Source organism: Haliotis cracherodii, unplaced genomic scaffold, assembly GCF_022045235.1.
Source record: "Haliotis cracherodii isolate W230 unplaced genomic scaffold, xgHalCrac1.p SCAF_9, whole genome shotgun sequence".
Taxonomy (NCBI): Eukaryota; Metazoa; Mollusca; class Gastropoda; order Lepetellida; family Haliotidae; genus Haliotis; species Haliotis cracherodii.
In genome coordinates this window covers 46,708,352-46,735,674 of record NW_027266343.1, presented here as the reverse complement: position 1 = coordinate 46,735,674, position 27,323 = coordinate 46,708,352, and the positions used below count along the sequence as shown (strand labels likewise).

The 27,323-nt window shown below is 42.2% G+C and overlaps 2 protein-coding genes across 2 annotated transcripts; both read right to left on the bottom strand.

Annotated features, from left to right (window-relative positions):
* Window positions 1–2,402: 2,402 nt before the first annotated feature.
* LOC139452027 (hydroxylysine kinase-like) lies at window positions 2,403–5,415 on the bottom strand. Its single transcript, XM_071233309.1, has 5 exons — window positions 5,172–5,415; window positions 4,738–4,872; window positions 4,188–4,318; window positions 3,595–3,769; window positions 2,403–2,944 (listed from the first exon to the last, which is right to left on the bottom strand). Exons 1-5 carry the CDS (start codon window positions 5,413–5,415, stop codon window positions 2,403–2,405), a joined length of 1,227 nt encoding a protein of 408 aa, XP_071089410.1.
* Window positions 5,416–12,095: 6,680 nt separating this feature from the next.
* LOC139453415 (hydroxylysine kinase-like) lies at window positions 12,096–18,018 on the bottom strand. The gene is made up of 5 exons (XM_071235106.1): window positions 17,769–18,018; window positions 16,731–16,865; window positions 15,413–15,543; window positions 13,127–13,301; window positions 12,096–12,565 (listed from the first exon to the last, which is right to left on the bottom strand). The coding sequence occupies exons 1-5, from the start codon at window positions 18,016–18,018 to the stop codon at window positions 12,096–12,098; spliced, it is 1,161 nt and encodes a 386-aa protein (XP_071091207.1).
* Between the last annotated feature and the right edge of the window lie 9,305 nt (window positions 18,019–27,323).

The window sequence follows — 27,323 nt, the reverse complement described above, 5'->3', positions numbered from 1 at the left end:
TAGTGTGGGAAATCTGGGATAGGTTATGTCCAAAAAGTAAGGGTAATTCATCCGAGTGTATATTATCCCATGACAGACTGCCTTTGCACATGCATTATATGCTGTCATGACATTCATGCTGTCAGCTGATCACATGACTTCATGACTTTGAGGTTTAACATTGACATTGTCAGTTGATTTTGATCAACCATGGATGGAACAGATCTAGAGTATTCCAAAGTGTTCAGTTACTTAAAGGACAAATTTTATCCAGAAAAATGTAACTTAAACCAGAAGAGAGCTTTGAGGCAAAAAATGTCAACATTTCTGTTTGGAAAAAGATTAGCTATATTATACAAAGGACAACAAGAAGAGGAAAGTTACCACAGCTGACAGAAAGGACAGTGTGTTGTGAGGCTGTCACAGCCATGATGCTTGTCATCTCGCTAGGGACAAAACCTATGCAGTTCTAAAAGAAAGGTTTTATTGGAAGAATATGTGAGCAAGATGTGGATAGGATTAAAGACACTGGTATGGGTTCAAATTCACTAGGGAGAATCATCATGACACTAGAGAATTTCATCCCCGGGATACCAAATAGGGTAGGATACTAGTCACTCTTACACAATCACTGTTAAACAATAAAATACACTGCCATATAACAACTGATGGATCCAAGAATCCTATCAACAACGCTGCTGGTTACGGGATCCAAATCCATGGCTCCAAACCCCAAGCAAATTCGGTTTTCCTTGCCTGCCTGGTCAATCAGTATTCACTGCTAAATTGTAGGCAATTTATCATGCACTCATTCCGGAGATACTGGAAGCAAAGGCAGTCATCCTATCAGACTCGCTAAGTGAACTTCAAGCCACCAGCAACAGAAACTCAAACTCGAGACCAAACACAGTCAATACTATTTTACACTAATATACAAAAACTATCGGACCAGGGGAAACAGGTGGAGCTGTGTTGGATCCCCTCTCACATAGATATTAATGGAAATGAAAAAGCAGACACACTAGAGAAGCCAGCTCCAGACGAAGCGGAGATACAACCTATTCCCTTCTATAAACTAGAGATATAAAGCAAAATCAAAGCCTCCAAAGCCCAAAGATGACAAGCCCAGTGGAACGAAAGTAAGATCGGCAGTTAGCTATACAAAATTCAACCCAAGATCTACCAAATGCTATAATCATTCACACATGAAAGAAAAGTTGAAGTAGCCATTTCACACCTCAGACTCGGTCACAAAAAGCACTATGACAAGGTATGCCTATCATGCAAATCAACTAAATCCATTGCTCACTTGTTACTGGAATGTCAAGACCATGCCCCGGGTTCGGTTAAAACAAAAATTACAGATAGATATGCTACCTGTCGTGGATCACCTAAAGCTACGAGATGCAATAGCGAAGGCTAAACTAACCCTATTTCGGAGAGATGGACAGCTACTCGAACGTATATTAACAGAATAGCCAAAGAATCAATGAAATCATATCAAAATACGAAACAGATATGTAATGATTACAAAAACTCACTATAGATATGTGTACCCTACTCACACACATGAAGCTCAAAGAGGGACAAGTCAGCCGCAATCGTTGAGGCAGAAGGCGACCTCTTAAACATTTAAAGCAACAACATCAATCTGTGAGACGGACCCAGATCACCGATGAATGCGGACGAATTGTACGCTAGGCGCCTACATCGATGATGAGGAATCGCAGTCCGACTTCCAGCCTGTGTGTAAGTGACAGAGCGGGTCTCCGCACCCCGGAACCCTGGCCACTCGGTCCTGGTGTGCGTTCTGTCACGTCATCCTTATCATGAAACTTTTCGGCGGATATTCCCTATTGTAATCAACAATAAACATGGCTGCTATCTTCTTAAACTCCACCCCTGAGTTTTGTCTTCAGTCGTCCACCCTGAGCTACCATCCGAGGACAACTGCCCTTGAACAATATGACAGACACAAATATGAAACCCCCCAAACTTTGAGGTTTTAATACACTAAAGAGGGGTATGACATCAGATAAGAGGGTTTATCTCTGTCGAGCCTTAAAATCCTCATCCTCCTAGGGCTTGGACGGGTAACTCGGGTACTCGGGACTACCCGGACCCGTGTTTTTTTTTGTATGATATTAACAATAAAATTTCATGGTTGCACGTAAATACAAGTCGCTAATGTCAGCATTTCTGTCTGACTATGCACACATTACTTCTGTCTTTTTAAGTATAGACAAAGCTTCGGTCAACTTCAGTGTATGCACGATCAGATCGTTTTATGGCGTACTACATGTTTATCTAAATACCTTTTTTCAGGGCTCCAGTAAACATATTCCCAATTGAACATTTCTTACCCAACTTAAGACCTACAGTGGGTAGGGTCGGGGAATAGAGGGTCTAGGTCTGTAGTAAATTTAGACTCGTCCCAGCCTTACATCCTCCTCGTCATTATAATCACCACAATCATCATAATCATCATCGCCACCATCATCAGTCACGCGTGTTTCCTCGCAGGACCTGGCAATGTTCCGCCAATCTCTGACCAACTGCTCTGTGTCCATTTTCCACAGTTGACGAAGTCGTGGCCAGCCTATCCTAGCCGTGTTAAGCGTGTAGTCGTTACTGGGATCAACATGGAATGAGAAGGCGCCGATAACAAGTGACTGAGTGATGCGCGCGCATACACATAACTTTAACAGTTCAATTTCTCTGTCGGACAAATCGTTCTGGGTAAGATAGCCTGCCAAAACATACCCGGATGCAGTTTGTGGTGGGATGTTGTCGCTAAGGACTGACATGTACGCCATTGCTATGGCAACCTCAAAGATGTATGGCTGATAAGCACTGTCACCATAATCCAAGATGGCGGACACATCGTGCTCATCCCTCCATCTGTCGTCATCCGGAGCTTCAGTTACCAGGATGTTCCCTTCGTTAAAATCACCATGGATCATTCCTGAAAGTTTAAAATTTACTGATATTACACAGAAATGTGAAACTCAAATAAAAATAATGTTATAGCTTTTCAATTTTAAAAGAAAAAAGAATAATTTGTTCAGAAAGATGCCCAAAACGAACAGTTTATTGACAGGCTGACAAAAATGAATAGTTTGTTTTGTGGAAAATACCCAAACGTAACACGTTTTGGTGTCAATAGTGAAAATTAACACATGTTTTATGGTGGTCAGTAAATAAATAGTTTGTTGGCTATATCTGGCGAAACATACTTTGCTCTAAAAATATTGAGAATCTGATCAAGTTGCCAGAAATGGGATAAACGAGTCAAGAACCTGGAAAGATGTAGTATTTATAAGTACATGAAATCTCGTCTTATGCTGGTATCAAATCGGGAAGCAAAAATTCATGTCACTACATTTCACTGATCATCGCCATGGTAACTGGTATTTTAGTCTTTTTGTTACAAAAATATACTTCGGAAATGACAGAGAAATGACAGAAAACGATAAGGTTAATTGGTTTTTACGAGCTCAGTTCCAGGGAGTGGCAGATGTTCCTCGTATAAAACGCGTAGAACCTCGTGTAGTAAGTGAATGTTGTTTATCGGCACAGTCAGCAATATTCCTGCTACATCACGTTCTATCTTACCTTGTGGGAATTCATTCAGGTGTTCCAGAACACGTGACTGAAATGTCCTGATGACGTCACTGACCATCTCTCTGTCACCATTGTCCTCTACCATGTGCAGCAAGTCAAGAATCAACGGCAGATGGTCAAGGCGCCAGATCACTGGGTTACCATGGAAACCAGAATGATCGAAGCCCTGTGCGGAGATGAGTAAAATTTGAAATCGCTTGACATGGTTAATAATTCATTAAGGCTAAACAAAAGACCAAATACTTTCAGAAATATGACTTCACGTTTGAAATATTGGAATTTATTACATTTTACTTCACTCACAGAATTATTGAGGTCATTTTAAGATCTACCGTGAACAGAAGAATAACCATATTAACGATTAGCGAATGAGTTAGGATCATCTCCGCTTTGAACAGAACTTTCTTAATCATCGTTTGTCAGCCTTTAGGTAGACACCGAGAGCCCACTACAAACGCCACATAATCGTCAATCGACGCTTAATTTATCGTGTTATTTTCACAATCACTGAACATCTTTCGAGAACGAAACAACGACCCTTAAATGACTTGTAGCCCCTTACACATAAGTAACACAGTTCTTACCTTTAACGCCGTGTCAACTCTGCCCGCCATCTCCCCCACCTTGAAACACAGCCCCGGCGTGAGGGGAACAGACTGTATTATTGTCCCAGGGATATACTCAAACAACCGCACTACATAGGGGGAGTCTGTGTCTGGAAAGGAAGCCTTTATTGTAGTAGCGCAGTGTTCAGAGTTTGAGTGGTTGGGAAATTCCAGTTTCACGCCCCTCTCAGCAATATTCCAGCAGTACCACGGCGGAAATGGGCTCACAAATTGTATTTTCATGTGGAAGCGAACCCTATTTTCGGCTTGAGCGAACGCTTTGTCCAAAAGGCTACTTCACCGCCCCTCACTACTAAGACAACATTCGAGGTTGTGCCAAAAATGTGAACGGCGGTTTGTGCATTGATAGTGACTAAGTGAATATTTTAGGTTACAATCAACATGTTAGCTATATGGCTGCCGCCTGAAATTAAGCCCGGGCCAAGCAAACCAGTGGTTGATAGTATGAGCAACGCCGTGGGGAAACAATGACATATTAGTTCCAGCGCATATTCAACACCAAACTGACTCGTGCTCTCTGTGTTTTCAGAGTCTTCGTCTGGCAGGTTCACCGTCAGGTACAGGTGCCCGGTGAGGGTGGGGACGGCCCGGGGGGCGAGGATACCATTCCCGAGCACACAGGACATCATCTCGTGCTGGGCTTCTGAAGCAATAATTTTGTAGATCATGTGATTTGCCTGTGACAAGAATATCAAATTGGACAAGTTTTATCTCACGAAAATCTAACATAAGAATATCCTCACATACTGATTAGTGCATTAGCTAGTAAAATAGTTGTTGTACATACTACATACACTGTAATAATTATTTTACATGAAATCAAATTCGATAGTTTCATTTACAATGTCACAATCTTGCTAGTTCGCATCTGTATCAAATAAATCATGTTATTATACATGACCTCAAACCTTTAATACAATAAGAAATTGACAAGAAACTTACCTATATAGTTTGTGTTCTGTGAGTTTCGTTTGTTAGCAACTTTGAAAATATAACCATGACAACACGTTTCCTTCCAATTGTCTCCGTTTGACTCCACCTTGACCCGGAAGTTCAAATCTTCATAGCTGTTAAGTTTCTGGCAGCTGACCATGCGCAGGCCATAATGTCGTGCAAGTAGCGTCCCGATGGAGGACACATTCAACGATGGTTTCTCCGATGTTGCTAGCGTGATGGCGTTCGCCATTTTGTTGAACTGTGGGCGGTAAAATGACACCAACAGTTATATGTAGAATACAAAATAAAAGAACCTCTTGAACATTTTAGCATCAGTCACCAGTCATCAAAGTTTCAGAGACGGGTGGAACCTCGAAGTATCAGATAAATGGATGGAAGCTTCATCTGAGGTGCAGGATGTTCTATTAGCAAACAACGTGCAGGTGTAAGACAACCCTGCTACACGACCCTGTTCCACTCTGATACACACGGCTGACCCTAAGAAAGCTTTTCCATTGATGTCTGAGCTGTAGGTAGGGTGGGTGTCTTTGGTTCAGTGGAGCAAATAGCTGCCAAGGCTCATTTCTGTACCTCGGGTAAGAATAGGTAATCATCGTTATTCTGCTAGTCGTTAGGGGCGGGATGACATGGGGTATAACGTCGCGGTCAAAGGTACACTGAACTCAGCGAGGTACACTGAACGAGTCCGGACTTTTGCTGGTTTTATAGTGCTATAGGTGGGATTTCTTTGGTTCGGTCAAGCGATGAGCTACGAAAGGCTCACCTTTGTATGTCGGGTTAAAAAAGGGCCCTCCAACGTGGCGTCGTTTTTAATGCCGATACCGGATTTTATCTAAAAATTAAATTGGCCCGAAAATGAAAAAATAATTATGCAGACTGATTAAAAAAACGAAATTGACTGCCACAAAAATAACATTGCCGCAAAGGGATTTTCTTTTGAAAATAAATAAGGTTCATAGTTTTACATTAAAAAACTATCTGTTTTTGTAGCTGTAGCTGAAAAGATATCTGATCACAATGCAAAATCCCAGCCTCTCCCCCAACCCAATCCCTCTTACATTCACAGCTGATGCTAGGACACGGTGGGTCACACTGAATTCCTCTCTCATTCACGGCTGATTGAAGGAAACGGTGGGTCACACTGAATCCCTCTCTCATTCACAGCTGATGGTAGGACACGGTGGGTCACAGCTGATGGTAGGACACGGTGGGTCACACTGAATCCCTCTCTCATTGACAGCTGATTGAAGGAAACGGTGGGTCACACTGAATCCCTCTCTCATTGACAGCTGATGGTAGGACACGGTGGGTCACACTCAATCCCTCTCTCATTGACAGCTGATGGTAGGACACGGTGGGTCACACTGAATCCCTCTCTCATTGACAGCAGATGGTAGGACACGGTGGGTCACACTGAATCCCTCTCTCATTGACAGCTGATGGTAGGACACGGCGGGTCACACTGAATCCCTCTCTCATTCACAGCTGATGGTAGGAAACGGTGGGTCACACTGAATCCTCTCTCATTGACAGCTGATGGTAGGACACGGTGGGTCACACTGAATCCCTGTCTCATTGACAGCTGATGGTAGGACACGGCGGGTCACACTCAATCCCTCTCTCATTGACAGCTGATAGTAGGACACGGTGGGTCACACTGAATCCCTCTTTCATTCCCAGCTGATGGTAGGAAACGGTGGGTCACACTGAATTTCTCTTACATTGACCGCTGATAGTAGGAAACGGTGGGTCACACTGAATCCCTCTCTCATTGACAGCTGATGGTAGGAAACGGTGGGTCACACTGAATTTCTCTTACATTGACCGCTGATGGTAGGAAACGGTGGGTCACACTGAATCCCTCTCTCATTCACAGCTGATGGTAGGAAACGGTGGGTCACAGTGAATTCCTCTCTCATTGACAGCTGATGGTAGGACACGGTGGGTCACACTGAATCCCTCTCTCATTCACAGCTGATGGTAGAAAACGGTGGGTCACACTGAATCCCTCTCTCATTCACAGCTGATGGTAGGAAACGGTGGGTCACAGTGAATTCCTCTCTCATTGACAGCTGATGGTAGGACACGGTGGGTCACACTGAATCCCTCTCTCATTCACAGCTGATGGTAGAAAACGGTGGGTCACACTGAATCCCTCTCTCATTCACAGCTGATGCAAGGAAGGTCACAATGAATCCCTCTCTCATTCACAGCTGATGGTAGGAAACGGTGGGTCACACTCAATCCCTCTCTCATTGACAGCTGATGGTAGGACACGGTGGGTCACAGTGAATCCCTCTCTCATTCACAGCTGATGGTAGAAAAAGGTGGGTCACACTGAATCCCTCTCTCATTCACAGCTGATTGTAGGAAACGGTGGGTCACACTGAATCCCTCTCTCATTCACAGCTGATTGTAGGAAACGGTGGGTCACACTGAATTCCACTTTCATTGACAGCTGATGGTAGGAAACGGTGGGTCACACTCAACCTCTCTTTCATTGACAGCTGATGGTAGGACACGGTGGGTCACACTGAATCCCTCTCTCATTCACAGCTGATTGTAGGAAACGGTGGGTCACACTGAATCCCTCTTTCATAATAACCATACCAGCGGAACATAGATGGCCCAGTCGTCCAGGGTGCTCTACCTTTTAGCCCCCATCATCATACCACCATGTCAGAATGTTGAGATCCGATTGGTTCACGCACTCTTGATAACATACAACATACCCCGTCTGCTACAATATATATGGCACGGTGCGAGTTAGTTCGAATCCCAGATTTTTTAAGTCAGCAATAATCAAACATGTCCCTGAGGCCTGTGGGTACTGTCTCACCGTCGGGTCACAACGACACCAATCAGGAAAGCCAACGCGCCTGACCACCATATCTATTTGCCATCTCTTACGAGGTGAGGTGAAATGTCGTGTCCAAGATTATTGCACTTATATAGCGACGTGCATGTACGTGTGTGTGTTTGTGTGGCTGTTTGTACTAGTTCGGACTGATGCTGATTTAAAGTGCGAGCACACCAAGATACCGTGCCGCAGATTAACATGAATACCTCACTCAGACGAAGTATGCTGACTCCGAGGCGACCAGTCCTTGTTTTAGCCCCTTAATGCCGAGCGCCAAACAGGGTAACAACAAGTACCATCTTTTGGTATGACGCTGCCGGCACTCCGGGCGGACGCTCTACCACTAGACCACAGAGGCGGTCCATCTCTTACGACAAGCATGGTCTACCTACATAGCACCAAGCCTGACCTGGCACCATCACTGGATCTTCCTACTTTAATCTGACGTGCAGTGGTATAACTTAAATACTGGCAAATCTTACCCGTTATTTTACGAAATATTCAAACAATAGTGTACATACCAGCTACCAGACTCGCACAATACGTTTAGTCGAGATGAGTGAATGCGAACCAGCTGTTGTGAACGCAGATTTCAATATAGATTAGTGCTGGTGTTAGTGCCTGAAGCAAGGAAGCTAATCTCCACAGGATAAACCGTATAGCATGTGTGAGTGAGTAACGCCTCGTTGAACATTATTCCACGTCACAAATGTGGGAGGACATACGAAGCTGATGTAGGTGTGTCGCTTGCCACTGTGACGAACCCACGAGCACGGGAAAGTGCTTGCCGACAAACCTAGGACAACACATACAGTGATATGTGATATAATTGCAAGTCAAATCTCCTTCACCGGTTTAAGGGGGATGATACAGTTCACTAACATTTGTACAATCCTAATATTGTGGGAGGAAAACGTAGTTGTCTCCGGTGTTTAAATGTTCCGCTCCCTGCCCTCGTCCCCAGCAATCTATGCCTGTCATTAGAGGCTAATGGATCTGGCGGTCATGCTCATTGACATCAATGACATCATTGACATCGTGTCATCGTGCCCCGACAGCGTGCGTCGTCACATCAATCACCTGTTTGTGTAGTCATCCTTTACAAGCTGATACAGCGGGAATATTTCAGACTGTTGTGAAACAACATTCGCCTCTTCGCGTTGTTGTTGTGTCAGTGTTATTAACAGAAGATATGTCAACAGTAGTTCATGATATTATAAAATTTCACATTAATCCTTACTTTCAAAATCAGCTATTCCCTTGACGACCGTCCAAAATATTGACTTAACAACCCCAGTCCAATACCGTAATCAAATATTTGCAAAGAAGTTAGTTTTTGTAAAAATGGATCATTAATGCGCTCCCTATTTGGTTGAAATACTGCCGATGAGATGTAAAAGGTTAACTCACTCACTCATAAATACATAATTACATTGTGTTGTCAATGGCAATAATGCCAAATAGAACAACCACTGAAGACGAAGCATCACATCACAAAACATCAAATAAACCCAAGTCGAGATTGAAGGTGAGCTACGAGACAACGCGTTTGACAGAACACTATAGGTTGCAGTAGTCTTATGAAGGCTACATGTTGTGTTATGCGTCCCGCGTTTGGTTTTATATCACAAACAGGAGGTGAATGGTATAAAACCTAACGAGGGACGCCTAATACCGAGTACCCCGACTGATACTGCCACAACGAATTTATCTAACCGACATGTTTCATTGTAGAAGAAGTTAGAAAACTGAAAACTGATAGACAACAGCTTTTCGATTGGCCAGAGGGTTAACTGTGAGATCGTAAGCTATGTGCAGCGTTTTATATATAAGGGACTTATGTTCCGACTGAGAAATCCACGAAATGCATCTTGTTATCTTCCTGACGATGTATAACTGATTTATTCTGCCGTTTCGAAATCAATGTGCAAGCTGTTTTCTTCGAGGTGGACATAAGGGATTTATTCTGCTGTTTAGAAATCAATGTGCAAGCTGTTTTCTTCGGGGGGGATATAAGTGATTTATTCTCCAGCTCAGAAATGTATTCCCCAAGGCGGGATATATTTAATCAAGATCACGTGAACCAATCAGATTTCAACATTCTGTCATGGAGGTAAGATCATTTACTATACATGGATTACAAAGAAATAATTTTGCCACAACGTTGTAAGAGCTGATATATTATCTGGAAACAAGTGAACAACTCCTTTAGCTTCATATCTACCCAACGTCCATGTATCTTTCGAAGCAATACTTTCCACAAAAGGTAGGGGATATTTAGGAGATAAACCTGCTGTGTTTTGAAATTTGATGTGGCCTCACTGTAGAGTAGATACCTCTTATTTTTATTTGGTTATTTTTGTTTTGTTGTTTAACGCCGCACTCAGCAACATTCCAGCTATATGTCAGCTAGTCTGTAAATAATCGGGTATGGACCAGACAATCCATTGATTCAGCATCGATCATCATGAGCATTGATCCACACAATCGCGATACGATGCATCAACCAAGTCAGCGAGCCTGACCACCCGTTAGCCGCCTCTTACGACATGCATTGTCGCCTTTTACGGCAAGCATGGGTTGATGAAGACCTATTCTCCCCCGGCTCTTCACAGGTCTACTTTCATTTGGAACCGAGCGCTTTACTTTTAGACAGGAATCTACTCTACAGTGGGATTACATCAAATTTCAGAACACAGAAGGTTTATCTCCATCCTACTTTGACGGCAACAGTGCTTTTAAAACGGTGTTCTCCACCGTGTGTAGATCTCCGAGAACTACACAGGGTACAAAGGTCTGTTATCTTAGAAAAGGGGCCAAAGGTAATAATATCTATAACACATTTTACTAAAATTCAACATTAAAAAAACATAGTTTTGACTACTTCAAAATAAGTGTTCAAAAACAAGTTGACAAATAACCCTCCAAACTTAGTCCACAGATAGATGTTTTAATTGCGTCGTTTGGACTCACCAAGGCATTTCTTTCAAATCAAATATGCCATTTGCCATGATTGTAGGAGTGGCAGGTTGTAGAAATATTTTTAAATTGCTAAACAAAATTTATGAATTAAAATTCCACTATTTATTTACATGTGTAAGTCTTATTAGTTTGATAGAAATTACTCCCAGTAAATAATTTAAAAAATCAAATTTAATGCCTCTCCACCCCGACCTGCAGCACTTGACCTACACCACAGTTACTCACACCTCACAGCTGCCAAGGGGCTGTCGGGGTACCTTCGTGGTTAAAGCGTTCACCGAAGACACGGGTTGGATTCCCGACATGGGTACAATGTGTGAAGCCTATTTTTGGTGTCCCCCACCTTGATATTGCTGGATCAGGGCTAAAAGCAACGCAAAACCAAACTCACTTACTAACAACTGTCAATGGATGCCAATAGTGTTGTTTACATTCTCGTGCCTCAGAAAAGTTACACAAGCAAGATGACAACCCCGATCTATGATGTGGTTCAACAATAACCTGTAGATAGACTGGGAATGTGCCTGCTAGTACAATGTGATTACCAAACGGAACCGCTTTTCAGGCTGCATACCAGCCGGCAATTATTACACCAGGAATCAGATTTAACGCAAGCGTGTGAAACAAAATCAATGTGACAGTTGTGGCCCAGAAACAGTGGTTCGTGAATGATTTTCATAATTGTGCGTTTTCTGAAATGAATTTCATCAACTTTTATAAGAATGCTATGATCAAGTTCCTGAGCTGTGACTTCAGTGATGTCCGGACATTGTTTTCGAGGCCTTCCGAAGCGAGGAGTGTTTTCGGATGGACTTTCAAATCCCCTCCTGCCAAATCGTTACGGTGGTGGTTGACGGAGATGGCAATGAATATCGATCACAGAAAGGTTTGTAAACATGTTGTCATGAATAAAGTTTCTTCAAACACTATTTTTAATGTTATATTTTACTTTGCTGAAGACCTATTCTACCCCGGATCTTCACGGGTCCTGTAACTTTACATGCTTTTAGTGTAAATGATGATGATGATCATCATCATCATCATCATCATCATCATCGCCATCATCATCAGTCAGTCACGAGTGTTTCCTCGCAGGTCCTAGCAATGCTTCGCCACTCTCTGACCAACTGCTCTGTGTCCATTTCCCACAGTTGACGAAGTCGTGGCCAGCCTTTCTTAGCCGTGGTAAGCGTGTAGTCGTTGCTGGAATCAACATGGAACGAGTAGGCGCCTATTACCAGTGACTGAGTGATACGCGCGCATACACATAACTTTAACAGTTCAATTTCTCTGTCGGACAAATCATTCTGGGTGAGATAGCCCGCCAGAACATACCCGGATGCAGTTTGTGGTGGGATGTTGTCGCTAAGGATTGACATGTACGTCATTGCTATGGCAACCTCAAAGATGTATGGCTGATAAGCACTGTCACCATAATCCAAGATGGCGGACACATCGTGCTCTTCCCTCCATCTGTCGTCATCCGCAGCTTCAGTTACCAGGATGTTCCCTTCGTTCAAATCACCATGGATCATTCCTGAAAAATCATAAAAGGTTACAGAGTTTATACAGGAATGTGAAGTTCTAATTAAAATTGCTCATCAATTTTTTTTAAAAACACGCTCTGTATTATTGCATTGACGTTATATTTAGTGTTTTTAGGATAAAAGTGGAAGGGGGAGAGGGACATGAATAATTTCATTATTTTCATTAGAACTTTGACAAGACAGATACTGTCAGAGTATCGACATATATAACATTGTTTTGTTTGTGGTTGGGTTGCTGAAGTCTGAACCAGACAATCCAGTGATTAGACGACTAAATGGATCTAGTAGTCAGGCTCCGTCACTTGGTTGGTTGCATGTCATGGTATCCCAAATGCGTAGATCGGTGCTCATGATGTCAATCACTGGATTGTCTGGTCCAGATTCGATTAGTTACAGGCCGAAGTCATATAGCTAGAGTATTGCTGAGTGCGGCAATATCAAACAAGAGCGATGCTTGTGACGTCAGTTACTGGATTGTCTGGTCCATACTCAATATTTACAGTGAGAATATTGCGGCGGTAAACAACAAACAATCAAACCATTGGCGTTACCTTGCGACAAGTCATTCCGTTGATCAAGAACACATGACTGAAAGGTCTTGATGACGTCACTGACCATCTGTCTGTCGCCGTTGTCCTCAATCACGTGCAGCAAGTCCACGAGCCACGGCAGAAGGTCAAGGTGCCATTTTCTTTGGTAACCATGGAAACCAGAATGCTGGAACCCCTGTAAATTAGTTAATAAGCTGATTTGACAGTCTTGTAATATTTCAAAAATTGGCTCGCTATTGATTTCAACTGTTAAATTAGGACTAATACTAAAAGAAACGCAGAGTTAAAAAATAAGGATCTTTATTAAGCGGATGTATCTACACAGAATATGCGTGAACACAATCAAATGAAATTAGACACTGTGATCGACAAAAGCATTGTCGTCATTGTCAGCATTAATTCAGTTCAGTCATTGCATATGTGTAGCCACAAGGGGATGTTATGGTCAGTACCTGGTCACACCATTTCTTGCAGCCGTCACTGCTCGACACCTCCTTGGCACAGATTGCACAAGTCGTCGGATTTTTTCGTGGGGAATTCTTCACCATTCCTCCTGTAAGGTGTGTGGGGACGCTGGTGACGTTGACGGACTTTTCGATCAATTTCGTCCCACAAATGTTCAATGGGGTTGAGATCAGGTGATTTGGACGGCCATGGAAGGACATTGATGTTCTCATTAACAAAGAATTTAACTGTTGCACGTGTTGTATGTGGCCGAGCGTTGTCATGTTGGACCCGGGTTCCCTCTGGCAGTCCAAAGTTGGGAGGGGGTGAAGACGAAGAATTTGGTCTATGTATCGGTTTGCTGTAAGATTGCCCTGGACAACCACTAACTGTGATCTACCCGTGTAGGATATGGCTCCCCACACCATGAACCTCCCTCCACCAAATTGGTTCACCTGTAGAATGCAGTTCGGCGCAAAACGTTCATGTCGACGTCGGTATACACGTTGTCTTCCATCCCATCGTTGATGAAGAAAACGTGACTCGTCGCTGAACCAAACGCGTCGCCAGTTCCTGAGATCCCATGCCTGTACTCTGTTGCACCACCGGACACGTCGTTTGTCGTTGTAGACGTTGCAAGCCAGGTCCAACTTTTGGTCGTCTCGTTCGAATTCCCACTTCCCTCAGACGATTTCTGATGGTTTGGTCGGAAATTCTTCCTGTACCAGGCACTTGTCCTGCGGTGTCCGTTACTGTAGCAAATTGATTCTGGGATGATCTTGAGTCGAATTAGTGCGGGTATATCCATCCCATAGTCGAGATATGGTGCTTTGGTGAACGTTGAAGTGTCTTGCAACGGCAGACTGGGACTCCCCTGCTTCCAAACGTACAATTGCGAAATTTCGTAACGAACTGATGAATTTTGTACGGTCTTTTATAGTCAGTGTCTCTACTCCTGTTATCAACATTTTGCACGTGCATTGTGCTGAAAACTTTATCTGAAAGCAATTTCCGTGCATCCTTTGCATTTTTGCTGATAAACGTTTACAAAAAACATTTTGAGATGTGTTTGCGCCAAACACAACAAACATGACATGATTAACGGGAATCAAACATAAGAATTGTCTTTATGACGATTGCTGGGAAATAAAATCTAATTGGAATTCTCAAAACACCTATGCGTTTCTCTTTTTGAAGAGTGTATTTCGTCTCTCGGGGATTCACCGATCTGTTTAAGCATACATTTTCTTACTGGTGACCATGGTATACAGGGTAATAGTATCGGGTGGTTAGAAAACATATAATGTAGAAAATATTAATATTTATTTAGTAATAAGTCAGTACATCTAGAGTCATATTTATTCACAGTTCCGAAATCACGATAGTATTAATGTCAAACACGAAGTTAATCGGCTTGTTCCGAAAACAAAACGATAAAGGCCACCCTCTACAGTTGTGGATATTTTATGCACCCTGTAGTATGGCGCTATGGCATCTACACTCAAAGAGAGGACCTTCGAAGTAGTATTTGTGTTCTGTTTGGAGTTTTGGGTAAAATCGAATTTCCGATTTCCAGTCGTTAAAAAATAAAGCCGAAACGTTTTAGAAAGCTGATATCTGATTGGCCAAAGAACACACTTCCTCCACTTAGATTGGGGGGTCAAAGTTCACCAGAAGCGATCTCCTGTGGAGGTGTACTCACGATCTTGACGGCTTCTCGAGAGGCATCGTGAAAGATCTGATCTCAATGGGTTTGGCTATCAATGTGTTTTGCCTTTCCAAGACTCGATACATGCAGCCAGCCGTGAAAGAGCGAGCATATTAGGCTCCAGTAGTTCTCACCTTTAACGCAGTGTTCACTCTGCCCGCCATCACCCCCACCTTGTAGCACAGCCCCGGGGTGAGGGGGACAGATTCTAGTATTGTCCCGGGGACATACTCGAACAGCCGCACTATGAAGGGGGAGTCAGTGTCTGCAAAACATGTATCAGTGATTGCGATGATCGCTCCAATAATGAGAGTAAATCTTTTCACCTAGTAATGCCCTTTCATAAATATATGAATACATAAATATATATCAGTAACAAACGGTAACCATCCGTCTTGAGGTTTTCGTACAAACAGGGCCCGGATTAACGGGTTTATCTGTAGACACACAATTGCAAGGGATTCCATGTCATGTGACTGGCTGACAAAGCATTTATTTATTTTTAAATAACCTAAAAATATTTAAGCCACGCCCACAAGCGAACTTTTTTTTGTTTCCTGATTGGCTGATAAGAGATTGGACGGGGCTTGTGTTGCATTATTGCGCCCAATGATGTCACTGACTTAGAATCGTTGTCCACAGTTTGTTGGTGTCAATAATTAAATAAACAGTACGTGGAGCAATTATTGTAAATAGATTTATTTTATAAGCATTGACTTCAGCAGTTTTTAAGTCGATGAACGTATTAACGTAAAACCTGGTGTATGCACGGTGTGAATCTGCGTATACCTCCATCAACGTAACACTTGTGAATACACAGTATCAATCCGCGTATACCTCCATCAACGTAAAACCTGGTGTGTGCAGTGTCAATCTGCGTATACCTCCATCAACGTAAAACCTGGTGTGCACAGTGTCAATCTGCGTATACCTCCATCAACGTAAAACCATGTGTGTCCACGGTGTCAATCTGCGTATACCTCCATCAACGTAAAACCTGGTGTGTGCACAGTGTCAATCTGCGTATACCTCCATCAACGTAAAACCATGTGTGTCCACGGTGTCAATCTGCGTATACCTCCATCAACGTAAAACCTGGTGTGTGCACAGTGTCAATCTGCGTATACCTCCACAAACGTAAAACCTGATGTGTGCACAGTGTTAATCTGCGTATACCTCCATCAACGTAAAACGTGGTGTGTGCACAGTATCAATCTGCGTATACCTCCATCAACGTAATGTTAACCTGGTGTATGCACAGTGTCAATATGCGTATACCTCCACAAACGTAAAACCTGATGTGTGCACAGTGTCAATCTGCGTTTACCTTCATCAACGTAAAACTGGTGAATACACAGTGTCAATCTGCGTATACCTCCATCAACGTAAAACCATATTGTAGTCAAATGCCAAGAATACATGAGATGGCTGGAGCGCCAAACTGACACTGACCAATGTTGTCTGTATTTTCACGACCCCTGACGAGCAGGTTCACCGTCAGGTAAAGGTGTCCGGTGAGTGTAGGAACGGCCCGGGGGGTGAGGATACCGCTTTCATACACCCGAGATATCATCTCGTGCTGAGCTTCTGAAATGATATCCCGGTTCGAGGTCATTCTCTCCGCTAAGTGTAGCTCAGTTAAGAGAGACACAGAAACGGGTGTGAACTTGACATGGAACATATGATAACAACTGACATGGAATATATGATAACCCTTGACATGGAATATGTGATAACACTTGACATGGAATATATGATAACCCTTGACATGGAATATGTGAAAACACTTGACATGAAATATATGATAACCCTTGACATGGATTGTTGTTGTTGTTGGTTTGTTGTTTAACGCCACAATCAGCAATATTCCAACTATATGACGGCGGTCTGTAAATAATCGAGTCTGGACCAGACAATCCAGTGATTAATATCATGAGCATCGATCCACACAATTTGGGATCGATTACAGTGAGCCTGACCACCCGATCCCGTTAGTCGCCTTTTACGACAAGCATGGGTTGCTGAAGACCTATTCTACCCCGGAATCTTCACGGGTCCTTGACATGGAATATACGATAACTCTTGACATGGAATATGTGATAACCCTTGAAATGGAATATGTGATAACCCTTGACGTGAACAATGTGATAACTATTGATATGAAATATTAGTAAAACCCTTGACATAGAAAACTAGTACATGCGTATGATATCCCTTGACATGGAATACTTGTATGTTATAACCCTTGACATAGCATATGTGATACCTCTTGACATGGAATACCAGTAGGTGATAACCCTTCACGTGGAATAGAATATAACCTTTGACATATAATGCTAGTATATAATAACCCATGACATGGAATATAATATAACTAACGGCACGGAATACTAGTGAATTATAACCCTTGACATGAAATAGATTTATTATAACCCTTGACAAGGACTAGCATATAACAATTGACATACAGCTAAAATATGAATGTCTTACCTATGACGCCAGTATTCAAGGAGTCGAGAGAGTTCAACACTTTGAAGACAAAACCATGGCAACTGACTTCCTTCAAGTTTTCATTTGTTCCGTTCGACTCTGCCTTGACCCGGAAGTTAAAATCGTCATAGCTGTTTAGTTCCTGACAACTGAACATGCGCAGACCATAGTGTTTAGAAAGGATGGTTCCTATGAATGATTCCGTCAAAGATGGTCTCTTTGCTCTTCCGGGCTTGAAAAAATCCGCCATCTGGAAATATTGAAATAATGCAAACAACAGTGACCAACCGAGCATAAGGATGCGATGATGAAAATGTCCCAGCCCAACTTACAACCTGTTTTAATTGTATGAAGGAAATTGAGGATGAAATGCTATTTTAAGGGAATGTCCCATGTATGATGATGCTAGAGAAGTGTTTTTAATGTATGCTTTGTTAGGATACCGGGTTTTAATATGACAAACCAAAGATAAATGTGTGGTTTTTTTACAAGACCATATTTAACCTTTCATATTACCAGGACTTGCCGTGCCATTAGATAAACGACGATATATTTTTATACAAATAATGCACAATGTGCTTTGAATTACTTCTAATGGTATTATGTGCTTTAATGAAAATTGTGATCGTCTCTCCTAAATCGTTGAGTATGGAAGCGTATTGGTCCAGTCTAAAAAATGTATCAGCTACGTAGAGGATACTTTAATCTACGTAGAAGATATTTGCATCTCCGCATGTGATATCATAATTGTAGGTATCGTGACTCGGACAGTGATATTGACTTGTAAAGTTGCGATCCTGATTGGATAATGATTTATACAAACATTATTTTTTCAATAAAAATGATTACTTAATTACTCTTAATTTAATTAAATGTTTGGGAGCATGCTAGTTGTTTATTTTCATTTGGTCTTTTCCGTAGTTTTACAACATACTGAGATCATTTTAAATTGTCAAACAATCAGAGCTAAAATAAAAACACAAATTGCAGAATAGGCCTTCAGTGCTTCATAGAATGATGACGAGTATTGATTTGATATAGTTTTTTATAGTTTGAGTGATTCTCACCCCTTCGTATTCACGTTTTACCTCTTAAACCCAATTTCTGTGATGCAGAAATCATGAGATTCGACATATTGGAGTGATTTCTCCGACTTTAACCATGTTATGGTTGATATATAATTTCGCAAAATGTTGAATAATCACCTATAGTTGTGTGTTTGTTTGTAGTTTGTAGAACAGTTTGTGCTCTGCTTTCTTTATTACTATTGTTACGTGTGTCCGGCTTTGTCCAGTTTCTTCGACACATTGAAATAATGATTTACTTTATGCAATGTTGAGATAGTACCTCAATAAAGCCATGTGATCAGCAGAAACAGTTCCAGTGCAAACGGAACGCCACACTCAGCAATATTCCAGCTATATAACGGCGGTCTGTAAAATAATCGAGTCTGGACCAGACAATCCAGTGGTTGACATCATGAGCATCGATCAACGTAACTGGGATCGATGACATCATGCGCTTTTAAAAAAAATAAGCCTGTATTCGCTCCCCGTAAACAAACCGACCCATATAAGTTTATGCCAAATAAAAACTAAAATAAAACTAAATTAAACAAGTATGAGCTCCAGAAAGTACTTGTATTTTATTTTTAAGCTACATAAGCATATTGGCTAGAGAGTGGGTGAGTATTGTTTACGCCGATTTTAGCGATATTACAGCAATATCATGGTGGGGGACACCAGAAATTGGCTTCACACATTGTACCCATGTGGGGAATCGAACCCGGGGTTTCGGTGTGACGAGCGAACGCTTTAACCACTAGGCTACCCCACCCCATTTTGGCTAGAGAATATACCTTAACAATAGAACAGAAAATGTGTGACCTCATTTTGAAAATATATCTTTGCCGTCTGTCTGCCGATGCCGATGCAATGGCTGCTTTGTGTCCGCTGCTAAATAATCTGTGACGTTGTGTGTAGCGAGTTCTACGTGTCACTCAAACTACGTGTGTTGAGTCCACACCAGAGACTGACATGAAACGTATAACGTCCCACTGTGGCCTGACCCAGATAGGCCAGGGTAAGCCCAACTCGCTGTTACACGTGGGCACTAAAGTCTATTAGTACATAACAAATACGCTAAAATGACCAATAAAACACAAAATTGGAACCGGGGTAATTTAAGTAGATGCTATTAAACAAACTGTACATGGTTCCGGATATTTTAAAAGTTGTGTTGCTGGTATAATGTACACTTTTAGTTATAAAAGTAAGTATGAAAAATACAAAACGAGGAACATACCAGTGAACTTGCTCCAGGAGGCAGAAAACTGCATGTGATGTCACCACCGACACAGAAATCGAGGGCAGAGGTTACCGTTCTACGGTCCCTAAAATACGTTTGGAATCCTGAGTGTATGTCCGATTGCAAGCAAGCATAAGCTGATCAAGTGCCCTAACTCTGATGGTGGTAGAGATGTAGATGTTAAGGCCTGTTCGGCTGTTGTGACCGTGCACGATGTGATTGATGAGATAGTTCCTAAGTGTACGCTAGTCATCTGCTGTAATTCTGAAAGGTCAGTACTGAGTGTAGTACCAGTTATAGATACAGAAAAAAACGCGTTAATCCGGACAGTGCTCTTCAAAAAAAAATGTCCGGATTTACAAGGTTCCGGAATTACGGGAGCGCGGAGATTTTGTTTCGAGATATTAAAATATTTTTCAGCATGTCAAGTAAATGAGACCTTTTGTTTAAATTTGTTTTTGTAAAACCAGTACAAAAAAATGTATTTTTCCAAATTGTTTTTTTACTCGGTATTGACGGTTGAGTATTATTCCACCAAGGTGTTGCTTGGCGTTTTTTTTGTTAAACATGTTAGTGTTTTTTCACATAAAGGATAGTGTTATGGATACGATCAAACAAAACGATAAATTTGGTTTCATGATCCGATAAATATGCAAATGAGATCGCCTAGCAGGAACTACGTTGAAGTTCCATACTTCAGTGTAATACCTTCTTTCTCAATCAGGCGACCTCTCGTGATCCACGTATTTTGGATACGATGACATGCATCAACCAAGTCAACGAGTCTGACCACCTGATCTCGTTATTCGCCTTTTACGGCAAGCATGGGTTGCTGAAGACCTATTCTACCCCGGATCTGCCTTCACATAAGACGACACATGAATTTTTGCTTTTCTTTGCAGTGAGATGCTTATGAGAACGCATTGCCAGGTTTTGCTCCAGCTAAGAAAAGTTGATTGAAGTGATTGTTTGTTGAAGTCAATGTGTGATTGACGCGATTGATTGTTGAAGCTAATGTGTACTTGACGCGATTGTTTGTTGAAGCCAGTGTGTGACTGACGCGATTGTTTGTTGAAGCCAATGTGTGATTGACGCGATTGTTTGTTGAAGCCAATGTGTGATTGACACGACTGATTGTTGAAGCTTATGAGTGATTGACGCGAGTAGTAGTAATTTACCCCATTACGGACCGATTGTTTGTTGAAGCCAGTGGGTGATTGACGCGATTGACTGTTGAAGCCAATGTGTGATTGACGTGATTGTTTGTTGAAGCTAATGTGTGATTGACACGACTGATTGTTGAAGCTTATGAGTGATTGACGCGAGTAGTAGTAATTTACACCTTTACGGTCCGATTGTTTGTTGAAGCCAGTGTGTGACTGACGCGATTGATTGTTGAAGCCAATGTGTGATTGGCGTATTTGTTTGTTGAAGCCAATGTGTGTTTGACGCGATTGTTTGATGAAGACAATGTGTGATTGACGTGATTGATGGTTGAAGTCAATGTGTGATTGACGCGATTGTTTGTTGAAGCCAATGTGTGATTGACGTGATTGGTTGTTGAAGCCAATGTGTGATTGACGTGATTGATTGTTGAAGCCAATGTGTGATTGACGCGATTGTGTGTTGAAGCCAATGTGTGATTGACGTGATTGATGGTTGAAGACGTGGTTGTTGAAATCTGATGCGTGATTGATGCGTGATTGATGTGGCTGTTCGGATGAAAGTCATTCGGATGTCGATCTTCAGAGCTGGATGATCGTTGCTGATGCCATGTAGTGGTAGTATCCACCCTCTCCGTAGTCCACAGTGACCAAAATGTTTCTTGGTAAACTGCTACAGAATCCAAGTCCTTTTTGTGTGATATCACCAATGTTACTGGCCAGCACGTGCTTCTCGTGTAGCTACGATAGTGTATTATGTCATCAATGTCACCATGACCGGCCGACACGCCTGACGCCATTAAACACGGTCACTTGGGTTACTGTAGATAATGGTTTACTTTGTTTATCCGTTTGTTTGCTTGTCCTTTTGATCTTAATATATTTCTTAAACTTCAAACATGTTTTTACTTCTCTTCTTTTTCTGTAATATGTACATACACCTTGCAACAGGACCCAACTCAAGATTATTTACTCTCTCTTTTACACATGTATTGTGTACTGACTTCGGGTTTTATCTATTTTCTACATTTCTGGGCGTGACCAAGAGTACATGCACAGCTCCATTGCACCAGGAAATCCCGGTGATGTAGTCAATCACTACAACGCATCGTTCAAATCAATCGTATATTATTTGGAAGCTAAATTCATTGTCGATATATTCAGATCTCCTTGTGCTAAACACTGAACATTCTTACCCCAATCGACTGTTTCTTGCTGTAAGCTGCTTCAGTATCTCAGGCCAGCACGTGCTTCTCGTGTACCTAGGTCAGTATAACGTCATCTATGAAACCATGACCGGCCGACAATCGAGTCACTTAATTTACTGAAAAGAGTGAGTGAGTTGGGTTTAACGCCGCTTTTAACAGTATTACAGTTATATCAAGGCGTGTTAGCTTGATGTGGGAGGAAAGACCGATGTGATGCAGGTCTCAAACGTTTACCACATCGGTGAAACCCACGAGCACGGGTATGGTGCTGACAAACCTAGAAATATAATCGGGGCGAACCGGGATTCGAACCCAAAATCATAGGTTTCTGCCGTGTCCAAGGGACGCAACTCTGCACAGCGAATACTGAAGATGGGGGTTTCACTTGTTTTAAGTGTTATACATTTCGCTTTGTTTTTTCTGATTGTTTGCTTGTCCTTGTGATCATTTATTAATTTATTTCCTAAAACTTCAGACACTTTTCTTTAATCGTGTACACTTCTTGCAACATCGTTTGTACATATACCTTGCAACAGGCCCCAACTCAGGATTATTTACTCCCTCTTTTTCACTTGTATTGTGTACTGCCTCTTTTGGTGTTTTTTTCATTTATCCATATTTTGGGGCATTGGGCATTCCTACTTTGTGATCATTGATATCCAACAGCAGTTTGTGTGTGTTATTCAGACTATGGGAAGGTTCGGGGTTCGATCCCCGGTCGCGTCATACCAAAGACGTTAAAAGATGGTACTTGTTGTTACCCTGCCTGGCGGTAGGCATTAAGGGGCTAAAACAAGGACTGGTCGGCTCGGAGTCATTATACTGTGTCTGAGTGTGGTATTCATGTTAAACTGCGGCATGGTATCTCAGTGGGCTAGCACTAAAAATAGGCATCAGTCCGGACTACAGTCCGTTTGAATCCAAATGAGAACGATGAATTGCAAAATAACTCGAAATCCAGAAAAGTGTATGAAACATCAATACGGTACTTGACCATGAATACCCTGTACCAAACAAAATCTGAATTTTGTTTATTTTAAGACCCATGACGGATGAAGTTCTTTAAGAAACTATCTTGTAATTTTGTATAAAAATATGTATATGACACGTAGGGGGGACAAACCGTGGAAGGCAGAGCGCAAGCACGCATGTACTGCACGTTCTGTGGTAGGGGAAACGACAGAGCGTTAAAGGGGCCGTTTCATGATAATTTCAGTCGCAATCTGACTCGCTCATGCCATAGATCTCGTCGTCGCAACTGCTGGTGCCTGAACCGACTGCAACTGTTATAGGTTGGACTGTTGCTGGCCGTAGTTCATCTCGTGACCAATAGCGTGGCTCTATCTCGTCAACGACAGTGGCCACACAACGCCTCCATGTTTCTACTGTTACCCGACCAAGGGTTTCCTTTACGAGTTGTTCAACGTCTCGTAATTTAGACGTTGTGTTCGATCGTCCAACGTCACCCTTGACGATGCCCCATACCAGCTCGATTGGATTCAGGTCGCAGTGGTAAGACAGCGTGACCCTGACCCTTGATGTAACTGTCAACTTTATACACGGGGTCAGGTTTCATAGTTTTGATGATTTCATAGAGCTGTGGTTTCGTCGCTCGAGAAGGAAAGGTAATGTTCCTCCGATGCAGCCAAGTAACCATGTCTCCTTTACGGTTATTAGAGGTTGGAGTCTTGCTTTCCTTATCCTGCACACTATGATACGGTGCATTGTCCACAATGAGAGACTTGGTAGGCAAAGCAGGGACTAATTTATCTTTCACCCACTCCAGAAATACATTGCCGTTCATTTCTGTGTGGTAGTCCCTGTTGTCTTTGGCCTTGGCTCTAAAGACGAGGTCACAGTCTGGGAGAAAAACCTGACTAGCAGAAACAGCATGGAGAACTATGCGTCTTTCACCCTTTCCCATTGGTAACTTTCTACCAGACTCCTTACAGTCACCACTGGGTACCCCGTGGGTACACCGTGTGTGACGCATTTACCCATGTCTCATCTAAGAAGACGGGCTTATATCCTTCTTCACGTTTCTGCTTGATGGTACGAAGGTAATGATTTCGGAGACGAACAATGTCAGACCGTTCACACAACACAGCCCTATTTTCTCCAGTTATCTTTTTGTATTTGTAACCAAATGTATGCAACAGCTGCCATAGTTTGTACTTTGTAACATGTAATTCATGGTCAGTTTCAAGGTGTTTCTTCAAAATTCTTAGGGACAGGTACTTATTTTCTGAGTGCAGTTTAACAATTGCACGTCTGACTTGATCCCTCTGAAAACTGTCTAATTTATCAACCTTGCGTGGTTTTGACATGTTCCCTACCTCCTTGACCTGACTATTTGTATCTCGTCGACATTTTTAAGTTTCTGAGGGGACATACCAAGAGCTTTTGAAGCTCGTTTCAAGAATTTATTAATTGCATAAAAAGCTCTTTCAGCTTCACTTCTAAAGAGGGGGCACGGGTGGCCCAGTCGTCTAAGGCGCCGCGATTCGCTGTGCAGAGTTGCGTCCCTTGGGCACGCCAGAAACCTATGATTGTGGGTTCGAATCCCGGTTCGCCCCGATTATGTTTCTAGGTTTGTCAGCACCATACCCGTGCTCGTGGGTTTCACCGAAGTGGTAAACTTCTGAGACCTGCATTACTTCGGGCTTTCCTCCCACATTAAGCTGACACGCCGCGATATAACTGGAATACTGTTAAAAGCGGCGTTAAACCCAACTCACTCACTCACTTCTAAAGAAATCATACACATTCAACATCAACTGTTTAACATCTGCTGAGAAGCGCATCTTGTCATTGAATGAACACGGTCACTGTGTAGCACGTGCAGACCGTGCTTGCGCTGTACCTTCCACGGTTTGTCCCCCTACGTGTCATGTACACTTTTCTATACAAAATTACAAGATAGTTTCTTAAGGAACTTCATCCGTCATGGGTCTTAAAATAAACAAAATTCAGATTTTGTTGGGTACAGGGTATTCATGGTCAAGTAACGTATTGATGTTTCATACACTTTTCTGGATTTCGAGTTATTTTGCAATTCATCGTTCTCATTTGGAGTCAAACGGACTGTAGTGGCGGGTACTACCGGTAGGGCATGCTTCCTCTTTTCGCGAACACCTGGTGTCATCGCTGTCATTTCAGTGGTCCATTCATATAAGTTTTAGGTATTTGCCCTTTACGCCCAAAGGAAACTATTTCGGCGGATAATCGAGACTGGTTATTATCTTGCCTTGGCTTTTAATTAATAAATTTCATAAAGAACTTGGACAGCGTATTTTCCAATTACCAACAACTCAAATGCGCTTAGACCATGATTGATCTTGTCAAGGACTCTTGAAGAGACAGGTCTTGAGTGTCTTTTTTTAAGTTTGTCAGTTTTCTGCTTCTTGGATTTCTTGTGGCAGATAGTTCCATACCAATGGGCCAGGTTGAAATGACCAACTGCCATAAATTTTGGTTCGTGACTTTGCCACTTTTAGTCAAACATTAAAAACATGGCTATACATAAATATATTTATATTGTGATATAAGTGCTTTGTAACCTAAGCTAAGGGATTTCACCTTTTTTCACCGAAATATTTCTCAGTATATTGAGTTTACGGACAGGTTATTTTGGAATGCTATTTATGATACAGTATGAACGGTATTTCAGTTATCTCACAGGCTGTCAGATGAATGTGGGAGGAAAGTCCGATGTGTTGGTTGGTTGGATTGTTGTTTAACGCCGCACTCAGCAATATTCCAGCCATATGACGGCGCTCTGTAAATAATCGAGTCTGGACCAGACAATCCAGTGATTAATATCATGAGCATCGATCCACGCAATTGGGATCGATGACATGCATCAACCAAGTCAGCGAGCCTGACCACCCGATCCCGTAAGTCGCCTTTTACGACAAGCATAGTCGCATTTAGGGCATGCATGGGTTGCTGAAGACCTATTCTACCCCGGAATCAAATCCGATGTGACGCAGATCTCAGACGTTTAGACAAACCTAGTAGACATAATCAGGGTGAACTGGATTCGAAGCCATGAGCAAAGGTTTTGGCATGCCAAAGGGACAGAACACTGGACCTACTTAACTTGTCCTTAATACCAGACATCACACCACATTGCTGTCAAGCTCCATTAGCATGACAGCTGCCACAAAGGATGTTAAGGGATATTAAATATATCCAGCTTAGGGATAGGTCCAAAACTTTCACCTGTGGAAACAAAAATAATTTTGGTAACACCGTTTTTCTTCATATCAGATTTGTCTACCTTTCACTTATCATTCCATCTAATTGTTCAAGAGGTCACATAAAATAGTAATTTGGACTTCAACCATCTCTATGGTTTTGGACAATATATTATCTGTAATGCAAGTAACACAATTGGGTCAACCAGCTGAGCTGCCACAGCATCCACACAGCTGGAAAATGAGAAACAATTACAGAGAGTGAGAAAGGTCATGCAACAGATGTGTGGAGGACAAGGGACTTCCATGACCCTTCATGTCTCTAATAGTTAAATACTGCGTGACTCACTTGATAAAACCATGTCAGATTAGATTTGTTTGTTTATTTGTTTGTTGTTTAACGCCGCACTCAGTAATATTCCAGCTATATGACGGCGGTCTGTAAATAATCGAGTCTGGACCAGACAATCCAGTGATTGATATCATGGGCATCGATCCATGCAATTGGGATACGATGACATGCATCAACCAAGTCAGCGAGCCTGATCACCCGATCCCGTTAGTACACAAGCACAGTCGCCTTGGCAAGCACGGGTTGCTGGAGACCCATTCTACAGGGATCTTCATAGGAATGAAAGATTAGAAGGCAGATGAAGACAATGCACATGCTCAAACCCA

Coding starts and splice junctions, on each gene's coding strand:
- LOC139452027 (XM_071233309.1), bottom strand. CDS start 5,415: ATGGCGAACGCCATCACGCTAGCAACATCGGAGAAACCATCGTTGAAT. Junction 4,873..5,171: donor ACAGAACACAAACTATATAG/GTAAGTTTCTTG, acceptor TTATTGCTTCAG/AAGCCCAGCACGAGATGATG. Junction 4,319..4,737: donor TGAAAACACAGAGAGCACGA/GTCAGTTTGGTG, acceptor CTTCCTTTCCAG/ACACAGACTCCCCCTATGTA.
- LOC139453415 (XM_071235106.1), bottom strand. CDS start 18,018: ATGGCGGATTTTTTCAAGCCCGGAAGAGCAAAGAGACCATCTTTGACG. Junction 13,302..15,412: donor GAGTGAACACTGCGTTAAAG/GTGAGAACTACT, acceptor ACTAATTTACAG/GGGTTCCAGCATTCTGGTTT. Junction 12,566..13,126: donor ACGGAATGACTTGTCGCAAG/GTAACGCCAATG, acceptor ATGATTTTTCAG/GAATGATCCATGGTGATTTG.